Raw genomic sequence first — 21,640 nt, 5'->3', positions numbered from 1 at the left:
AGAGAGCAAGGAGGCAAGATGGAGCTCAGAGAGACTAGCGAGGGAGACAGCAGGAGAAGAATGTAGAAGAATACAGGAGCAGGCACCTGGAGAGAAAGAGCCCAGGCTGCAAGACAGAGCATGGAGAGGTGAGCGGGAGAGACAGGAGGAGACGGGAATGAGGGGCAGTGTGAGACGAGAGTGGAGAGCTCAGGGAGACTGGAACAGGCCCGTGGGGAGAATGGAATAAACAGCAAATGATCAGCCAACCGGCTTGGCCCTCATTTCCTCCATTATCTGCCCCAGAGCACTGGCTGGCCTGGACTGAAGAGCTGCCTGAGTCAGCAAATCCAGGCTGCGAGAAGGAGAGCCGTTGGGACTTTCCCTGGCCACCCCAGAGATTATAGTTACAATTTTATAATCTAATGAAGACCAATTTAACACTTAAAATATGGTTAATATAAATATATGATGTTCAATTCTCACATAATTTTAAACTAGTTTTAAAAGGCAGCTCTGGTACTGTCACTGTCATTCTGTTGCTCATCGGTTTGCTCGAGCGGGCACCAGTAACAACTCCATTGTGAGACTTACTGTTACTGTTTTTGGCATATCGAATGGGTATGGGTAGCTTGCCAGGCTCTGCCGTGCGGGTGAGATATTCTTGGTAGCTTGCCGGGCTCTCCAAGAGGGGCAGAGGAATTGAGCCCAGGTCAATTGCGTGCAAGGCAAACGCCCTACTGCTGTGCTATCGATCCAGCCCCTAGTATTAACATCATGAACAAACTACTATGGGCAACTCCCTTTCCTATGATACTGTAGCTGTATACTTAGACTTCATTTCCTGGTTTCAATTCACTTGATTTTTCGCTCCTCAGCAAAAAGATGTTCTGAAGATCAAGGACCTCATTCTTCTCTTCACAAGGGATTGTAGCTCAGTGCTCCACCTCTGTGGCAGCAGTAAGGCTAGGAGGCAGTTCTAGGGGACTCAATTGTGTAGGAGGCCAGAGCAGTCATTTGGGGATCACCCGCTGCTTATCATCCTGTTCTCCATTGCCAACAACTTATCTTTTCTCCCAAACTCCAGGAATTCAACTGCAGCTGTCATAACCACTCATCTGTGCCTGGGCTCCACTTTTAACAAAATACTGCTACCTCTACTGGGCAATATTGAGCTGCTTTTTAAAAAAATATCTCTTTGAAGAGGAAAGTGGAACTGAATTTTATGCCAATATATGAATTGAAGACTTTATCATTGATATATTACTATCAAGAATGATAATATCAATGACTATTTATCTCAATTACAGATATAATTTATTGTAGATAATGCATATGTTTTATGCCAATCATGTTTTATAGGCCTACTTTCAAAGAAATTACTGACTTGTGAATTATCTTTTATAAAAAGAAATTACTGACTTGTGAATTATCTTTTATAATTGTTGTCACACAGCTATTCATCTCCGCTATGTGAAGACTGGAGAATGAGAGAAGCAATGGAGATGGTAATTATAGATAGTTTTAGTGAAGTCACAGAAATATCTTGAAAAATATTTGGACCTGGAGTTGAGCACTTGGGTGAGAGATTGAGTGTTGATAAATCGGGTGTTATAAGTAAATTTCTTATAAAACTAATGTAAGTATGGAAGAATGAATTAGATTGTTCTCACCTACTCTGTAATTCTTAGAAATTTGAAATAAGTATGATGCTGCATGTATTTATACATAAATGCCTAAATGCTAATTTTACTACAACAAAAATAGATTTCATTACCAACCCCCTTGTATTTTTGGCTTGTTTTTCATCTTTTATATGTTGGTTCTTACTTTGTATATTTATATTTTGTATTTTTATTTAGTGTTCTGTTTTATTATTAAGTTGTCTTCCATTTTCTTACATATAAGGAAGTATTAAAGCAGATAATTGACACAAGCTGGGTCAATGTAATAATACTAATCATACTAATCTTCATGGAAACTTGTCAGGGCTTTAGAAGATACCTAGGTGACCACAATTAAACAGATAAACCATATACTAGAATATTTTAATAGTAACTGGGGTGTTCTTTGTGAAAATAACCTATAATTAAATATATACTAAATAATGTATAACAAAAATAATAATGCATAATAAAGAGATTATTCACCAAACTGATATAATAAACATTCATGTAGGCTAGAACTTTCATCCTACATTAAGTGTGTAATGAATGTACTGTCTCTGGTGCTTGTATATTAAGAATACTTGAACACTATCTCCAGGTTCGCCCTGTGCTTGCTTCTGGCAGCACATATGCTAAAAGAGGAAGTTCTTATCTCTTTTTGCCTGTGTCTTTTCCTTATCTAGGCCTGCAACAGGTCTTATTTATGCGTTCATGAAATAAGGCAAAATTCAAAGAACCTCTTCTGCCCCCTGCTGGTATCTTTATCTTTATGAAACCCTTAGAGAAACCATAAAAGGGTTATTTCATAATTTATTGTTAAAAGATGAATATCTATGCGTATGATTAAACCATTGAACAAGAAAATATTTTGATTGTCATAATAGAATTTTTTGTAGCAATAATTGTAAATACACTGATTTTAGTGTTGCCATTCTTCCTGTATAATGTTGGGGTCAGCCTGGACTATTTGACCTTATCCTTCTGAATTTGAAAATAGAGCAAGAAGTAATTACACAGAGAATCAGCTGTAAAGCTTAGATAATAATGAGTGAATAAAAAGCCTGAATACGCAGGTAATTTAGAACTGGAGATGTAAAAAAAATATTGCATTGAAAGATTAATTTGTTTAATTTGCTCAAAGTCATACTTTATAAATGAACCTCCCGAAGTGCGTAAGAAAATATCATAAATTTATTCTGTTTTATCTTGGGAATTTTTTTTTTTTGCTAAAAATTCTGGAAGAAAAATATAACAGATTTTGTGATAGAATAACAGCATATTTTTAAGGAAAATAATCATTAAAAAGTTACAGGTGAAACATAAGGTTCAACTGACATATCCTCTTTATCCTTTTGAAGTTTTTATTCATTAATTTTATTAGTACTATCCTTTCCTGCTTCTTATTATACATTTCAAATGGAATCAATAATCAACTGTTTTATCTCTTCTCTAATAGGTTGACAGATTCTTTGTAGCACCACTAGCTTTTGTGGATAATCTGAAGAACTTTTTAATAATTTGTATTTTTAGTACACATATAGGAGTATATTTTTATGATTGAAAAAGCAGATTTCAAAAGATAAACTGATTAGTTTATTTAGACAATGTGGCTAGAAATCTCTTAGTAACTGATTTCTGAACACTCCATGTCCAGACTTCAATCCTACCAGCCAAGCTAATATCTCTCTAGTAAGGACTCAATTTCCTTTCCTCTCCCAACCCTGCCTTCTTAATAAACTATTTTTAAAAGATTTACTTATTATAGTGTGTTTTGCATGCTTACAATTGCATTAGTTCATGTTTTTTTGTGTGTGTTTGTTTGGTTTGTTTGGGTTTTGACCGTTGGGCCACACCTGGCTGTGCTCAGAGTTTACTCCTAGGGGTGTAGCAAGGTAGCACTGTCATCACGTTAATCATCGATTTACTCATCGGGTGTCAGTAGCGTCTTCATTTGTCCTATCCCTGATCAGCATTGTAAACTTCAGGGGTGTACAGGAGGCTATATGTGGTGCCAAGGATTCAAATTAACCCCTGTACTATCTCTCTGGGCCCACTCTTATGATTTTGATGTATATAATTATCTTATTTCTAAACCACCAAAATGTCTAAGATCTTGACTAAGATAAAAACACAATGCTTTTCTGTTGTTGCCCATCTGTATCAACATTCACCCCTCCCTACTTCTTTTTTTGGAATGCTCATTTCTACAATCAGGTTCAAAGGCTAGTAACCATTTGATACGACCCATTTCCTTGTGTTGTAACACTATATACCATTGATAAGCGAGAACACCTAGTATTTGTCCTTCTTCGACTTAATTTACTCAATGAGATGCCCTTCAGCTCCATCTAGGCTGCAGCAAATTGAACCAAGCAGAGTTGATTCCTGGTGTCACATGGTCTCCTCAACATCTCCAGGTACAAAAATTTATGCTCCTGAGCACCATCAAATGTAGTTCTGGGGACCCTTAGCACTGCTGAGTGGCTCAGGTCTTTTCTGTAATGCAGGGCCAGAGCAGTATTGCGCTGCTTGGGCCCTTGTATTGGACCTGAGAATCTGTTAGCTGAGAATAGAAGTGCTCCCTAACTTCAATCTCATGAGCTGTGCTTTGGAGCCCTCTCACCACACACACACACACACACACACACACACACACACACACACACACACACACAATCACTAAACATTTTGTACATAGTCCTTAAGTCAAAACTCAAAGCAAGAAAATAATATGAAAAGGATTGAATGAAGCTTTCTACACTCTCCTTAAAATTCTAGAGTTAGCTTTATAGATTCTTTTTATTAAGGTTATCTGCCAATTTCATGGTTGGAATAGTGACTACTACTTCTATATAGAAGTACAAATAGTGAAGAAAAGTTGAAGTTTCCAGAAGTACTGCTACTCATCACTGAGAAACTTGACAGATAACCAATGAAAAAGAAGTAACAGAGTCAGAGATACAGAACAGGGGTTAAGGTGCTTATTTTTAAATGGTTCAACTCTGGTTGACCTAAAATATGTATTTCCTATATTATATATACCCAAGGTGCTTGTGTCATGTGTATGCCATTATTAGTACAAGTGTACCCCTTGCCTCCAAAAAAGTAGTGACACATTGTTTTCTCAATTTCCAGTAGCATTTGCTGAAGATATATTTTTGGGGTACTCAGTTTCAAGAGCAAGAAAAACCAAAAGCAAAAATAACCCAATAGGACTATATCGCCAGTGAAACATCTGCCCTGCTAAAGAACATACCATCAAGATTGAAAATCATTACAGGGGATGGAATAATATATTTCATCAAAAGCTGAATAAGGGGTTTTACATTCGATAGCCAAATCACTGTAGCAATGTCATCCCATTGCTCATTGATTTACTTGAGCGGGCACCAGTAATGTCTCCATTGTGAGACTTGTTACTGTTTTTGGCATATGGAATACGCCACGTGTAGCTTGCCAGGCTCTGCCATGTGGACGAGATACTCTCAGTAGCTTGGTGGGCTCTTCGAGAGGGGTGGAGAGATAGCAAAATATCAAATAAGTATATGAGGAACTCATAGAACATGTTTCTTCTTTAATGACAATTTGGCATTGGAAAATATGTTTGCAGGTAATTCCATGTATTTTCAGATCTACCTAATAATATGACTGTAATATGACAAGCTTCTGACATGTAAAGGAAAGGGATATTTGGCATTATGTATTAACTTCAGTGTCTGAGAGTATCAGCCTCAGAGGGAGGTAGATCAAACATGCTTTCCCCTGAGAATTGTATACTAAAGACTAATTCTAGGCTATTTCTCTCTTAGGAGAAGGACAAAATTCAATTCTCTGGAGGACTGAAGAACTGTATTCTATAGAGATCTGAAAAAAGGTATAAATAGAATATTTCAGGCTTGCCATTTGTATCTTAAACAGCTCCTTACATTTACTTTTTAATTCTGTTAGGTGGTCAAATATTTTCAAGATGGGAGAAAACAGAAACGGTAAGTAAACAGACTCATTTACTTAAAAAAAAATTCAGAAGAACTAAGTCAAAAGATTGCAGAAATTTCTTTTTTTTTCATAGTACTTAAATCAGGTTGCATTTATCACATGTTTGACTTTGAATGATTTGGTTGTGGCTTTCACTTACCTTCTTCTGTAATTGTAACATTTTGGCATTCTTTCAATAAATAGATAACTAAATAGATAGCAAAGGATACAACGTGCGTGCATATTTGTGTATATATGTATATATAATTTATCTATAATATTTTTTAGTATGCAGATCTTAATGTTGTGCTTATACATCTTAAACTCATATCCTAATGTTAAAAACAAGACACTGTGGTTAAAAACTTAGTTGTTTAAGAAAACATACATAGGTTAATATATATAAATATTTATTTTATGTTTATTTATGCATAATATTTTTTGCCCAATACATATATTTCTGTATATTCAGAAACATTTATTTCTGCATACATATATCTAGGCCTGTTTTTCTTTAGGGATTTTCTTAGTATTAAGTATTAGTTGCTCAGTTAGACACTGACTAAACTAAAACTGAGTTATTTTGTTCTCTTTTCCTACATGTCATAGTGTTATATTATTGAAAGGGCAAATTAAATCTCTTAGAAAAAATACACTTCTAAACCCAAGTACAAACCAAGGTGTATAAATTCCTAAACCTTATAAAAATAACATGGTAGAAACAGGATAAGTTTTAGCAGGTAGGGAGCTTGCCTTGATTCAGCAAACCTGGATTCAATTATCCATCACCACATATAGTTGTCTTAGTCAGTCAAGAATAATTCTATGAGCATAGCACAAGTGATTCCCTGAGCACTACTGGGGGTGGCTCAAAAAACAGAAAAAAGTAAGTAAAATATCACTGATTTGTGATGAAAACTGCCATTGATATTATGTGCAGATAATAAAATAAGTTATAATAAATAAGTAAAACATCTTGACTGTTAAGGAGAACCAAAATCAGTTTATTAATTTTGGTGGGTCATAGCCTGAAGTCCAATAAACTTGTTTAGGTAATAATAATTTTAGTATAATTATTGTCAATTTGCAGATGCCCTAATCTGTTTCTGGAATAAAATGTACAATTTATTTTCAAAACAAATATCCTAAACAAAGAAATTTTAAGTTGATTCATGTTTTTAATTGATACACATTTGTGGGTATTTTACAACTGATGACAAAATTTCAAATTAGATAATTTTTGAATGATCACACAAAATTTGAATAAGCCAATATTAGAATCCAGTTCTATATGACCCAAGAACCAAACTATTATCTATTAGTTAACACCATCTTTGTGAATATAATTGTAATTCCATGTTCATTTTTGGATGAAGAATTATATATTGGAATGAGGAATTATATGTTGGACACAATAAGTAAAAGTAAATAAAATAGAATTATACCATATGAGGATTGGTATATTGAACTGTAGTGAATAGATGAATTAAGTTCATGTGCCTCAGAATACTACCTTAAAAGTTTTTTGAGACTCGAGACTAGAAGGTGAGGGAGCCACTTGGAATCAACTTAATATGTATCTTTGTCCATGCATATGCTTATGTACATAAGTTTTTGTGTACACACATTCTATTTAAATATGTGAACTACCCTGAGCTATCTCCTAGCCGGTCTTTTTATAAACATCTCCCTCCTTCCATGCAAATTGTATACAAGTATGGAAAAAAAGTACTCAAAAATAATCTTTCTTTCTTATTAAGGGAGTACGCACTCCCTGTGTTATAATGTGAAAATACTTTTACTTACTGTAGTGGAACTTAGAAATAGAAAGTACAGCTGTCTACTTTTTAACAAGCAAAACAAGTAGAATAGATTATTATTCTACTTCACATGCTGAGTATTTCCATTTACAAAGACAACTCAATTTGTCAATGAAAATTTTTTTCTTTTACTGTTTATCCTATAACACATGCGTTTATAATGCTACACAATGTTTATGTTTAGCTTGTTAGTGGTAATGAATGTCAAAGAGAACATACTGATATGTGACTTGAAATATAGTTTGGCAAAACATAATCTACTCTTCCATAACTAGTATATTTCCATAATTTCTGCACATGTCTATTTAAAACAGATATAATTAGTGAAAAAAATGATGACATGGTTTTAAATTTAGTTTTATTTTTAAAGATGGTATTCGGTGGTGATGAAAATCAGAGTTTTCAAATTAGCCCTGTCTGACCAATAATAGTATACATGTCATAGATCATTTTAAAGATATTGGCATCAGTCTCCTGTGAAGATTTAATGCTTTTCATATGTAATCTATAATATACTAAGCACTTATTAAATGTACTTTGTCATTTTTAAATACAGATTTAGTTCTTCTGTGGAATGAGTCAAAGTGCAATTTGAGGCTACATAACCCATTTCACTGTCCTTTCACAGAGAAGAACAACTTGGGAAAAAAGCAGCTAATCAGACATCAATCAGCTTAAGGTTGTTCTGCATCTTCAGTCAGTTTTATGCTTTCATTAAGAGATCTAGGTCTGAAATATCTGAACACAGATGGATCCTTCCTTTTATAACCACACCAGTACCCAGGATATGTGGTACTTTCTGACTGGAATCCCAGGACTGGAAGATATACATGTCTGGATCGCTATCCCTATCTGCTCTATGTACATTGTGGCTGTCGTAGGCAATGTCTTCTTGATCTTCCTGATCGTGACTGAGCGAAGTCTCCATGAGCCCATGTATCTCTTCCTTTCCATGCTGGCCTTAGCAGATATTCTTCTTTCAACAGCCACAGCCCCAAAGATCCTGGCCATCTTCTGGTTCAATTCTATGAATATATCTTTTGGTAGTTGTGTTATCCAAATGTTCTTCATACATTTCATCTTCGTAGCTGAATCTGCTATTCTGTTGGCAATGGCATTCGACCGCTATGTGGCCATCTGCTACCCACTGAGATACACCACTATCTTAACCTCCTCAGTCATTGGCAAGATAGGCACAGCAGCTGTTGTCAGAAGCTTTATGATCTGCTTTCCATTTATCTTCCTGGTATACAGACTTAAATATTGTGGTAAAAACATCATTCCCCATTCCTACTGTGAGCACATGGGCATTGCCAGATTGGCCTGTGATAATATCAAAGTTAACATAATTTATGGTCTGACTGTTGCTCTGCTGTCTACAGGACTGGATATAGTGTTCATCATCACCTCCTACTCACTGATCCTTTGCACAGTGTTTAAGATACCTTCCTGGTCAGCCAGATTCAAGGCCCTTAACACATGTGGCTCCCACATCTGTGTCATACTCATGTTCTATGCCCCAGCATTCTTTTCATTTTTTGCCCATCGCTTTGGGAGCAAAACAATCCCTCATCACGTTCATATCCTAATAGCAAATCTCTATGTGGTAGTGCCCCCAATGCTAAACCCCATCATTTATGGGGTGAAAACCAAACAGATACAAGACAGAGTAATTTTGTTTTTCTCTCCGATCAGTACATGTTGCTAATATAATAAAATATGCTAAATATTGAGAATTTTTCAGTAAAGCTTATGTTGTTAAATAGTATGTTTCAGTTACAAATAAGAGTTAAATGGAATATATATACATATATATAATGTACTCATATATAAGATTGATATGTACCAAAATTTCAATGCCTTTTCATAAACATGTAAACATTTTTCAGAAAAATAATTTAAATAAATTTTGTTCTCAACTTTTCTTGTTAGTCTATAATTTTCCATTATAACATGTCCATCTATAAGTATAGATGCGGTAAAAATGAATATAATAAATTAATGTTTAACCCATGGGAACTTCCTACACAGAATGCAGGAGTGGAAGTAGACAGTAGAAAGTCTACTAAAAGATAAAACATTCTCCAACAATCAGAAATTACATATACCAAAAGCATTCAATCACAATGTAAATTGTTATTTGCATTAAAAAAATTAAGCCTGTGACTTTTTTATTTTATTTTATTTTTTTATTTTATTTTTTTATTTAAATTTTATTGAATCACCATGTGGAGGGTTACATAGTTCTCAGAATTATGTCAGTTATACAAGCCTGTGACTTTTAAGTTAAAATATTTCTGTTTCACTGATCTCATAAGGTATACCTTAAGAAGTAGGTTCATAATGTATATTGCGTGAGTGATTAATAATAGGAAATTAAAGAAAAAATAAATTTTATTCTCCCTGAGATCATATGGATAGCCTAATATTATTTTTCTGCACACTGGGGTTTGGGGCCCAAGTCATCAGTAAACTATCTGGTTATTAAGAGATGTTGGGGGTCTTCTCCTGGTCTCTGTTCAGCCCACTCCCTCCTCCAGCAAGGGGCCGCTGCTCTGAGTCCTGAGGACAGGCCGGAGCTTCCCTCCTGCAGAGAGATTGGTCCAAGGGAAAAGAGCACACTTATGCCGCCGCCTCCACAAGAACCGAGAAATGAGAAATGAGGAACAAAGCACACAAGCACGGTGGGGGTCCCGTCAAGCGGTTCCGATTTATTGAGCAAACATCAAAGTTTATATAGGCACGCAGTCACATAGTCACAGTGGTTAGAACAAACATGTGTTTCATCTCAGTTCTATAGATAGGATTACATTGTTTCATTATAGGTCTATAGATAGGGTTAAATTCTTCCTTTGTGATCATAATGGATAGGCTGTCACCCACACATCTGCCGGACACAACCTGTCCCAGGACTGTGTTGACCTGTAATGGTTAATGTACATGTAACAGGTTTCTGAGTGCTCTGGGAACATCCCCTGGCTATGGCACTTCAAAGCAGCCCCAAAGGGGCTTTACTCCCAACAAATAAAGATATTATTGAGTACATAAAGTATGGAGTATGCTTATATTTAGTCCAAAAAAAGAAAAATTAGGACAATTTCCAACTATTATTGTCATTTTGGTCCTGTCATTTTGGTCCTTTCTCTATTCTAACTTCCCTTTGCCCAACACCCACTTGTGACAAGCTTCCAACTAACCAGAAATGATCACTTTGTACAGTAACTGAGTGTTGAAAGTAGGTAAAGAGATATTCCTTATAATTTTTCATTATCTGTATTGCTAGAGAGAGAGAGAGAGAGAGAGAGAGAGAGAGAGAGAGGAGAGACGAAGGGAGAGGGAATGAAGGAGAGAGAAAAAAAGAGAGAGAGAAGTTCCATTAACCAGAAGTTGTTTTGTCCAGTTTTGTCATAGAACCAGTCTCTTTGGGCAGAGTTAGATTAGTTCATTTAAGCTGTGTTTATCCTCCCAAAACATGTTCTATATTGTATTGTGCACTTGAAACTTGTTGAAAACATAGGACTTAGGTATTCTTAACATAGGAAAAAAAAGTACACGTTTGAGGGGATGAATATGTTAATTTTCTCAACTTTATAAATATTTCACAGTATATTTCTATGTCAGGTCATCAGCTATACATGTCAAATATCTACAATTCAAATATTTAGATGAGAATATTTTGTGATATTGTACAATTTTCAGTTGTATAAAATTTTATTAATTATAGCTCAATAAAACGGAGTGAAAGCTGGCTATTTTTTATAACAACAATAATGAATTGGAAAATAAATAATTATCATATCACAAATTTACATATTTGAAATCAATATAAAAATGTCTATATTTTTATAAATGCATATAGTTTATTGTAGAGATAATTCTATCCAGCAGAATATACATATTCATTGTAATACCAAATACTAATGATTTTACTTTAAAAAATTTTGCAACATTTGAATTTTTATGATAAAATATAGGTATCATAAATTATGTGAATATTTTTAACTGTGTAATTTAATGCCATTAACAATGTTGAGGGGCTTGAGCAATAGCACAGCAGGTAGGGCGTTTGCCTTGCACGAGGCCGACCCGGGTTCGATTCCCAGCATCCCATATGGTCCCCTGAACACCACAAGGGGTAATTCCTGAGTGCAGAGCCAGGAGTAACCCCTGTGCATCACTGGGTGTGATCCAAAAAGCAAAAAAAAACAAAAACAAAAAACAAAACAAAACAAAACAAAATGTTGAAAATGTTCCACAACTATACTGTCTTATTTTAAGTTTCTTATAAGCTCCCCACAAAAAACTTATATAGAATAAAAGCCTTCTCCAGGGTAATCTCTAGTCTACTTTATAATTTTAATACATTTCTTAGTCTAGTTTTCTTGTGTGAGTACAGTCATACATAGTTCATCATATTTTGTTGGACTTGTTCCACTCAATATAGTGTTTTCAAAGTTTATACATATTGTAGTATGTATATATTGTCATTCCTTTTAAAATTTGAATAACATGCTTTTTGCATGAGAATACATCTATATATATTACCTTGTACCACTAATCTGTTGATGCATACTTTGGTTGTTTTGAACTTTTGTTACTTGCAAATAATGATGATAAAGCATTTATGCTCAGTATCTGTGAGTTTTGGTTTATAATTTTTATTTTTCCTATGTACCCAATAGCATAACTATAATATAATATTGTAATATGGTTGATTTGCTTAGAAACTGCCAAACTTTTTTACAGCATTTATACCACTTCTGTTATTAATGTTCCAACATTCCCATATAGTTTCAACTTTGTTAGCTTTTTAATTTAATCATAGCCATTTTAGTTTTAATTTATATTTTATGTGCCATTAGTCATTTGCTTAGTTTCTTTTTTTTTTTTTTTTTGCTTTTTCAGTCACACCCGGAGATGTTCAGGGGTTACTCCTGGCTCTGCACTCAGGAATTACCCTTGGCAGTGCTCAGGGGAACATATGGGATGCTGGGAATCAAACTCGGGTTGGTTGTGTGCAAGGCAAACACCCTACCTGCCCTGCTATCACTCCAGCCCTTGCTTAGTTTCTTTAATTGGATGACTATTGAGGTTTTTTCTGGTTTTGAGTTTATTGAAATATTCAACTATTTTTGTTTGCTAAATGCTCACATATTATATCACTATTATCCTGTAAATTATCTTTTCATATTCGCATGAACAAAATCTGTTACATAATTAATTTTTTTTACCAAGTATGTTTTTTCTATCAGATTAAATGTTCATGATCATATTTGAGAACTGGTTGTTATACCAAAGATCAGAAGATCTACCTCTGTTTCTAGTCTATAAATGGCTTTTACTTCTTTATTTAGATAATCACTTCATTATTTATTTGAAGGTATGGGGTGGGGGCTCCAAGCATGGTTCAGGAATTTGAAGGTTAATCCTGATGATAATTTGCTGATGCATCTGGATGATTCAATTTTAGGGACCAGAGCTTCACCGCTGCTTCTGCCCTCAAGTGCCAGGGAGGACTAATGACACCTGTAGCCTCTAGCATCTCTCATTGAGAGACTTATTGTTACTGTGTTTGGCATATCCAATACTCAGGGGTAGCTTGCCAGGCTCTGCCACGTGGGCTCCATACTCTCGGTAGCTTGCCGGGCTCTCTGAGAGGGGCAGGGGAATTGAACTCGGGTCTGCCCTGTAAAGGCAAACACCCAACCGCTGTGCTATTGTTCCAGTGAGGGCGATCTGGCTGCGACATCTGTCACCCCATTGATCGCCAGGGTTGATTCGGCTGATCTGGCTGGCTAGGCAGGTGTCTCCTTCCTCCCTCACGGCTCCATGTGCGTCCCTCCCGAAGCTGCGCGCTTGGTCGAAGAGGACGGCCTTCCCCGAATAGAGACGGACAGGTCTTTGGTCGAGGGTACAGGAGCAGCTGCGCTCCCCTGCTAGAACCTCCAAACAAGCTCTCCATTAACTATAAACTTATAATAGAGAAACAAGATAATCAGCAGTAAAAGTATGATAAAATAATATTTATAAAAAAGAGTAGACTATGGTAAATTATATCCATATTCATGTAAAAATTTACTATACAATAACCCACAAGAACATGGCATTTAAAATAATGTTTATAGATTTGACAATAATTAAATGAAACTCCTGACCACCCAATTCTATGAACAAACTTTAGTTTGGGTGGAAATTCTTTTTGTCTGTGACTCTGTCTCTTAGCTGTCTTAATTTCTTGCTATCACTATTTACATCATATTGTCATTTAGTTATATGTCATCATTTTTTGATGTGTATGGAATAGCATCTTATCAATGAGAAGTATATGTCATTAGTAAAAATGTTTATTACATAAAGATTGTGTATTACATGTACAGTTTACATGTGAAAATAAAGTTAATGACAGAAATAAAAATATATTATCAAATATCCCATATTTAAATGTCAAATATGATGAAATACTATTCTATGTTTAAATTATAATGAATGGTTTTATGAGATTTTAAAATATCAATATTGCTTTTGTATTTGTTTACACACATACACACATATATAGATATATGTATTTGAATGTCTCTATGTGTGTGTGTTTCCTGATATACCTCTCAGTGGAATCAACAATTACTTCCTTTCCTAGAGGAAACCAGATTCAGCTTTGTAGAGTAATTATTTTTGGTTAATTGCTTTTTATTGGGTCCTACCTCATTCAGCCTCCACTGTCAATCAGTTAAGCACATATAAGGAGAAGTGGCCACTGTTTCCATGGGCTATTTGGAAGGAAATAGTCGAAAGGGTGATATACTTTGATATACCTGCTCCTGGTTACACTTGAGTAAGTATCATTTTGGATCAACTGTATTAAGTCTGATGGTACTGGCTTACTCTAGCTTGGGAAGGTGATTATGAATATCACAGCTCTAGATCATGTTGGTAGCTTGAAATTTCTCACAGAAAAAGAATTTAATTAAAAACAATTAGGAGCATTTTTCTTTAAAAATATTATTTGCATGTTTATTTACTAATTAATTACCATTAATTATCCCAAAAATAAAAATAAAAGTCTTGTGTAAAAAATACAAACGCGTGCACGGAGAGCCGGGTGATGTGATGTGTGTTGTTTGTGGGCTCTTAGGGCGGCGGTCGGTCTGTCTGTCTGTCTGTCTGTCTGTCTCTCTCTCTCTCCCTCTCTCTCTCTCTCTCTCTCTCTCTCTCTCTCTCTCTCTCTCTCTCGCCACTCAAATTTGGTTATCTGGAGCTGTTGTGTATGGACCGGATTGGGATGGCTCCTCCTTGTGCCCTTCTTCTGTGTGTGCTGCTGTGCTATCTTCTGTCTGTCTCTCTGTTGTCTCTCCTATAGTCTCTTTCGACCTCTCTGTCATCTCTCCTCTGGTCTCTCTCTCTCCGGAGCCCTTCTGCTTCAGTCTCTGGAGCCCCACTTGCTCTCACTTCTGACTCTGACTCTGATTATCACTCACTTGTGCTCTTTCTTTTCCCTGCTTCTGGCTCTGATGATTCTCTTTCGTCTGAGCTCTGCTTCTGTGTCTTCTCCCTCGCTTCTGTGTATTCTCCTTTGTTTCTGTGTCTTCTCTCTTGCTTCTGTGTCTTCTCCCTCTTCTGTGTTTTCTCCCTTGCTTATGTGTCTTCTCCCTCTTCTGTGTCTTCTTCTGTGTCTTTCTGTGTCTTCTACAGTCTTAGTTTGTATAGAAATCACATAGGGTGGTGACACAAAGGTGGGTTGAACATTAACAAGTCAAGAAAGAGGAGTAAGACCACTCCTCCAGGAGATTAACAAAATCTCATCTAAGGAGGTTACTCCAGGGTGTGTCATTTTCTTCTCTCCTCAACTAGTAATCCACTTAAATAGTTACAGTAAATTTACTTCTAATATTTCTAGCAATCTAATTCTGTATGAGCACAGTAAGAGATATATCAGACTTAAAGGTTGTTTCATCCTGAGGACATTCACTACATATTCTGGACCACAGTCCTCAGACTAGGTTAGTCTTCCTAATCCCAGCAGGGTCCTAGTCTCCTTGTTACTTTTGGATCATAATAGCATTTGTCTATGACCATGCTCTCAACTTAAAGTTGAGTATTGTGCTGCTTTGGCCTGGCCCATTTCGATGCCAGGGTAGCTCACAGCTTGCCCTGGATCCATTCTGTCCTTTGTCGGGACCCTGCTTTTGGGGAGCTAGGAACTAAGGGCAGCTGATTTAAGAAAGCAGATGCCCAAGAGTAAATGTTATTGGAGTCAATCAACTCCCAAGTTACAAAGAGTAATATTAACTGTCTTCCTGTGTTCATACAGAAAGGACATTGTTTTAAGGTAAACTAAGTTCCTTGCAGCAAGGCTAAAAGGACAAATCCAATGTTATCCTACAGTCTTGGTCTTGCACAACGAAATTTCATCCTCACTCACTATGTCTAAATCTGACCCTCAAACTGAATTACATGTTTTGGCTACTAATTTTCTCAGCTGAGGCAGTATGGTTACAATAGTCTTCATCTTAATGTTTTTGCTGTACATAGTTATATTCTTTAGTAACACCAAAGTGTCAAAGATGCTCTTCCATTATCTTTAGATTACTTCTAACTCATCTATTTTTCCCACAACCGCCTGTTAATCTCTTATTTCCCATGTGCCTGTTTCACCCCTTATTTCAGCAACCAAGCTAAATATGAAAACACTTTTATTGTTAGGATAGCCTTAATCCTGAATACTTAGCCCTAGATATCTTGTTAGCTTTGGTATTGGTCTCAGCTTTTTGACCCCAGATTTGAGCAGGAGAGACTGTTCCACCTGCAAAACAGAGATGCACTGGGCATCATCCATGCACAGCAGATGGAAAAGGAGCAAACTGGTAAGTTTAAAAAATTAAAATGCTAATCTAGCAATGGAAAAAATATTCCTGTTTTTAACATGTTAAGTTATTTTATTTCTAATGTTCAAATTTCACATTTTACACATGGTAATTTATACAATATTGTCTGCTTATTATTGTGTTTATATTAAATATCTGCTTACAGATAGTTTAATTCTGGCTTACAGTAGCTTGGGAAGTTGATTATGAATATCACAGCTCTACATCATGTTTGAAATTTCTCACAATGAAAGAATTTAATTAAAAAAATTAGATTTGTTTAAAGCTCTCTAGGATCACAGGACTGCTAAGTGTTAAAAGAACGAATGTGCTTTATTATTGCATTGTATTAGTTTTGCTACTCACTCATTTCTACATAAGCTATAAAATATTACAGATCCTTCAGTACTTAATTTACATGTAACACCATTATTTCTATGCTTGTTATCACTTCTGTGTTGTCCTGTATTCCTTTAGAATATTTTTCTATATAGATAATCAGAGTTTCCTTCATTGTTTACAGGATTAAAAAGTAAAAAATTCCATCTCAATTGTCATGTTACTCAAATCTGATAGCCAGGTACTTAGTACTTGATGTGTAATAACTGATGGAGATTTATGTTTTCTACTTCCCATATGATTTCCAGCATTTTAGGATGAAATCTCTCCAGAGCATTTACAATGACTCTATTGAGTTCACACCTGCAATATTCACTCTTGTTGGCATCCCAGGATTGGAGACAGAGTATACCTGGATATCTATCCCCTTCTGCCTGATGTACATTGTCATCTTCTTAGGAAATGGCATCATAATTCATGTTATTCGCAATGACTCTTCTTTGCATCAACCCATGTACTTCTTTTTGGCCATGTTGGCCTTTGTTGAAATTGGTGTCTCTACTTCCACCATGCCCACTGTACTAGGTATTTTCCTCTTTGGCATTAATGAAATCAGTTTTGGAGGTTGTCTGCTCCAAATGTTTTCCATGCACTCTTTTACACTCATGGAGTCAGGTGTTCTTCTGGCGATGTCTATAGACCGCTTTGTAGCCATCTACAGCCCTCTGCGTTACACAGTTATCCTGAGAATTTCTCGCATCACTGGTATGTGTGCTTCCATTGCTTTGAGAAGTGTAACACTTATGTTCCCAATGGTCATACTCCTGAAACGTCTGCCTTTTTGTGGCCATAACACTCTCAGACACTCCTATTGCCTTCATTCGGATCTAATCAAGTTGCCCTGTGGGGACACCCGGCCCAATAGCATTCTGGGATTATTTGTTATTACGGTTACATTTGGACTCGACATTTTACTCATTGTCATTTCTTATGTACTGATTCTTCACACAGTAGTGAAAATAGCTTCTGGGGCAGGACGATGGAAGGCACTCAACACATGTGTGTCGCATATCTTTGCTGTGCTTGTGTACTATGTGCCCTTGATCAGCCTCTCCTTGGTGCATCGCTTCGGGAAGCATTCACCTCCACTTCTTCAGATTTTGATGGCTAATGTCTATCTCTTCTTCCCACCTGTGGTCAACCCCATTGTCTATAGTATCAAAACCAAGGAAATTCGCAATAGCATTGTTCGTACTCTGTCCAGAAAGAGAATGATGTCCACTGAAGAGAGATAATCTGTCCACTTAAGAGCGGAGAAACTTGGATCAAATATTACTCCCTGAGTATTTGTTTTGTAAAATGAGAAAAATATCGATTGCTTTTGTTGCTTATAAATGTTACTAATTTTAGAAGATCGCAAGCACAAAATAGCCTATTCTTTGTCCCTTAGAATAGAGTATGTCAAAGACTGAGATAAATTTATGAAAGGATACATGGTAGGGAAAATGTTTAAAGGGATAGTTCAGGAATAAGTTATTGTCTTTCATAATATCAGTCCCAGTTTTACCCTCAGTGCCGAATAAGTTCCTTTGAACAACCATATGCCATCCCAGACCCTAGAGCCAAAACTACCACTAGGTTTGACCCCCCAAACTGAAATAAAAATGATACAAAGGGCCTTTTTTCCCTGTTAAAAACATCATTTGTTAACTGAGTTCTTAAATAATTAATTTGCCTCCAATACCTGGCCCCAGCACCACCATCTGCAACAGGTTAAATGGATACTAGGATATCTGTGTTTTATTGTCCATATAATTTAGTTTTAAATACCAGCGAGTAAAAAATAATCACAAAGGAATTTGTACTGCATTACCCCATTTATGTGTGTTCTTAGAACTATAGTTTAATGTCATAGCACTGTACCACTGTCATCCCATTGCTCATTGGCTTGAGCGGGCACCAGTAACGTCTCCAAATGAGACTTGTTACTTTCTTTTTTTTTTTTTTGGCATATCGGATATGCCACGGGTAGCTTGCCAGGTTCTGCCATGTGAGTGAGATACTCTCAGTAGCTTGCCTGGCTCTCCAAGAAGGGTGGAGGAATCAAACCCTGGTTGGCTACATGCAAGTTAAATGCCCTACCTGCTGTGCTATCGCTCCAGTCTGGTTTAATATCATAACTCATAATAATTATTTTCGATGTGCACAGAGGAATGAACATCAGGGTACATAAGCAACTATCTAGAAAGAGGGAAATGCTTTGTATTGTCCCTAAAAAATCTGGGGACATAATTACCATGGATTTTAACTATTTTCTATACTGCTATAGCAAAGTTTGCACATTTTGGTTTATGTAACTTTTACCTCTACATCAATAAAGAATAATATCAATGTTTATGCTTCATAGTTATTTATAGAGGATACAAGAATGACTTAATGTTACTGATTTTCAAGGCTGGATGCCTTAATAGAGGTTCATAGAGTAGACTTTATTCATGTCTAAACTTTTTTAAAATTAAAAATGTTTAAAGACTGCTTACAAAGTTGTTATTGAATCTTCATTGAATATGTGCCATAAAACAGAGGAACTTTTAATTAGACAGTGACTTACAGAGTCACACTTATTTAACTTTAGTGAAATTCAGAATATTTTTTCCCAGTAATGAAGGTGCAATATTGAGTCAAATAAGTCAGAAAAAGAAAGACAAACATAGGATGATCTCATTTGTCTGTGGGATATAGAATATTTGGTGATGAAATGTATTGTAGTAAAGGCAGATGTCTGTATCATTCTTCACCCCTGTTTAGAGAGAGGAAGAACAGGGAAGGAAAGAAAGAAGGAAGAAGAGAACAGGAAGTAATGGGTGGCAGGCATCACAGTTTCAAATTTACTAATGATATGGGAGAGTATTATAACCATATATCAAAAACACAGATGGTCAAACAACACCGAAGACATAAGATCTAAGCTGCAACCACTGGAACTTTGTAATGGCCCTCTCTGGGGCACCCCAAGTGAAAAAAGCCTGGCGTAGAGTCTGGTGTCATAGTATATATATAGTTATATATATGTATATACACATACATATACGTATATGTATAGGTGAGGATGGGATGGGGGTTACACTGTAGAGAGGGGTGGTGGGGTTGGAGTTGAAATATGATATGCCTAAAAATGCAACTGTCGAAATTTGTAAAATATAATTTTCTAAAGTAATTAAAAAAATTGAATTAACAGATTCATAAAAAACATAAATGATGTCTATAAGGTGATAGATGACATAAAATTTTGTCATTTTTGTTTGTTTAAAATAGCTAAAATATTTTACTAGACTAATACTTAATTTTTAAAGTAATTTGCAAGCCATTCTATAACAATTACTATTGATAATTTTTGGGACAATTCTGTAAATTAGATACTATTACTGTATTATAGTAACTATTCTGAAAAGAAGCTAAAATCACGGTCACTGTCACTGTCATACCATTGCTTATCGATTTGCTTGAGAGCAGGCACCAATAACGTTTCTATTGTGAGACTTGTTGTTACAGTTTTTGGCATATCGAATATGCCATGGCTAGCATGCCAGGCTCTGCTGTGAGGGCAAGATGCTCTAGGTAGCACGCTGGGCTCTCTGAGAGGGTTGGAAGAATCGAACCCGGGTTGGCCATGTGCAAGGCAAATGCTCTATCTGCTGTGCTATCGTTCCACCCTATCAGGTTATTATATAAATCACAACCTAATTTGATTTCATAATGATATAATTCACGTGTGTTTTTTTCCTATTGTCATATATCACTGTATCACTGTCATCCCATTACTCATCGATTGCTTGAGTGTTTGCCAGTAATGTTTCCATTCGTCCCTCTCACGTGCTATTGTAGCCCAATGGCATCTGCTCACTACAGGGACATAAAGAGCATGTTATTATTATTGGTTTTCGCATATTGAATACATCACAGGTAGCTTGCCAGGCTCTACCGTGGGGGCAGGATATCCTCAGTAGCTTGCCAGTCTCCGAGAATTATGGAAAATGAGTAGGGAGTGACTTATAATGTGTTGCACGAGCATGAAAGCAGCTTTGCAGTCCAGCAATATGTTCACTTGTATGTGAAGCTCGGCCCTACCATGTGGGAAGTGGCCTGGAGGTGGTGGCAGTTGGGTAGTGGAGGTCGACTGCCGGGGCTGGGTCCCTTGGGGTGGTGAGGGCTCTCACCCACCCCCTCTCTGGGGCACCCCAAGTGAAAAAAGCCTGGCGTAGAGTCTGGTGGCATAGTATATATATAGTTATATATATGTATATACACATACATATATGTATATGTACATATCACTTGTATCACTTGTAGTCCCATTGATCTTCGATTTGCTCGAACGGGCACCAATAACATCTCCATTTGTCCCTGTTGCGTGCTAGTGCAGCCCAATGATATCTGCTTGCTCCAGCAACAGGAAGAGCCTCAAATCATTCATTCATGGATTTGACGAAGAAATCTGACCATCTAGTTGGTGGGTGGCCACGAGGTCTTCTGACGCCCCGTGGAATCCAGTCGGTAACAGTTCTAGTCCAGCGATCCTCTCTGAATCACATTACATGATCAGCCCATCTGATTTTTGATGCCTTGGCAAACGAGACAGCATCTCTGATTTTTGACTGTCGACAGAGGTCAGAACTCCAGATTCCTTCTCTCACTTGAGCGAGACATGATATTCCCAGCATAGCTCTTTTGATTCCTCTTTGGGATACCCTAGTAGCATTCTCATCCTGTTTGCATAGGGCCCAGGTCTCTGAGGCATATGTCAGTGCAGGAAGAACGGTGGAATCAGAGAGATGTGCCCGGAGTCGGAGGTTCTTCGTTCTCTTAACCACCTCTTCGATGCTCTTGAAGGCATTCCACGCTGCTCTCTTCCTCCTGTGAAGTTCTGGCACCAAGTCATTCCTCATGTTGATTTCTTGACCAAGGTACACATAGCTGCTGCATTCGGAGACGTTCATTC

General features: G+C 36.6%; 2 protein-coding genes across 2 annotated transcripts; both read left to right on the top strand.

The window, feature by feature from the left end:
• Positions 1 to 8,189: 8,189 nt before the first annotated feature.
• On the top strand, positions 8,190 to 9,149 carry LOC101543428 (olfactory receptor 52Z1P-like). Its single transcript, XM_004618351.2, has one exon. It carries the CDS (start codon positions 8,190 to 8,192, stop codon positions 9,147 to 9,149), a length of 960 nt encoding a protein of 319 aa, XP_004618408.2.
• Positions 9,150 to 16,958: 7,809 nt separating this feature from the next.
• On the top strand, positions 16,959 to 17,936 carry LOC101543162 (olfactory receptor 51I2-like). The gene has a single exon (XM_004618350.2). The coding sequence runs from the start codon at positions 16,959 to 16,961 to the stop codon at positions 17,934 to 17,936; it is 978 nt and encodes a 325-aa protein (XP_004618407.2).
• Positions 17,937 to 21,640: the final 3,704 nt, after the last annotated feature.

The sequence above is a fragment of the Sorex araneus genome, chromosome 6, assembly GCF_027595985.1.
Source record: "Sorex araneus isolate mSorAra2 chromosome 6, mSorAra2.pri, whole genome shotgun sequence".
In the NCBI taxonomy this organism is placed as follows: Eukaryota; Metazoa; Chordata; class Mammalia; order Eulipotyphla; family Soricidae; genus Sorex; species Sorex araneus.
This window is presented reverse-complemented; position numbering and strand designations above follow the sequence as displayed.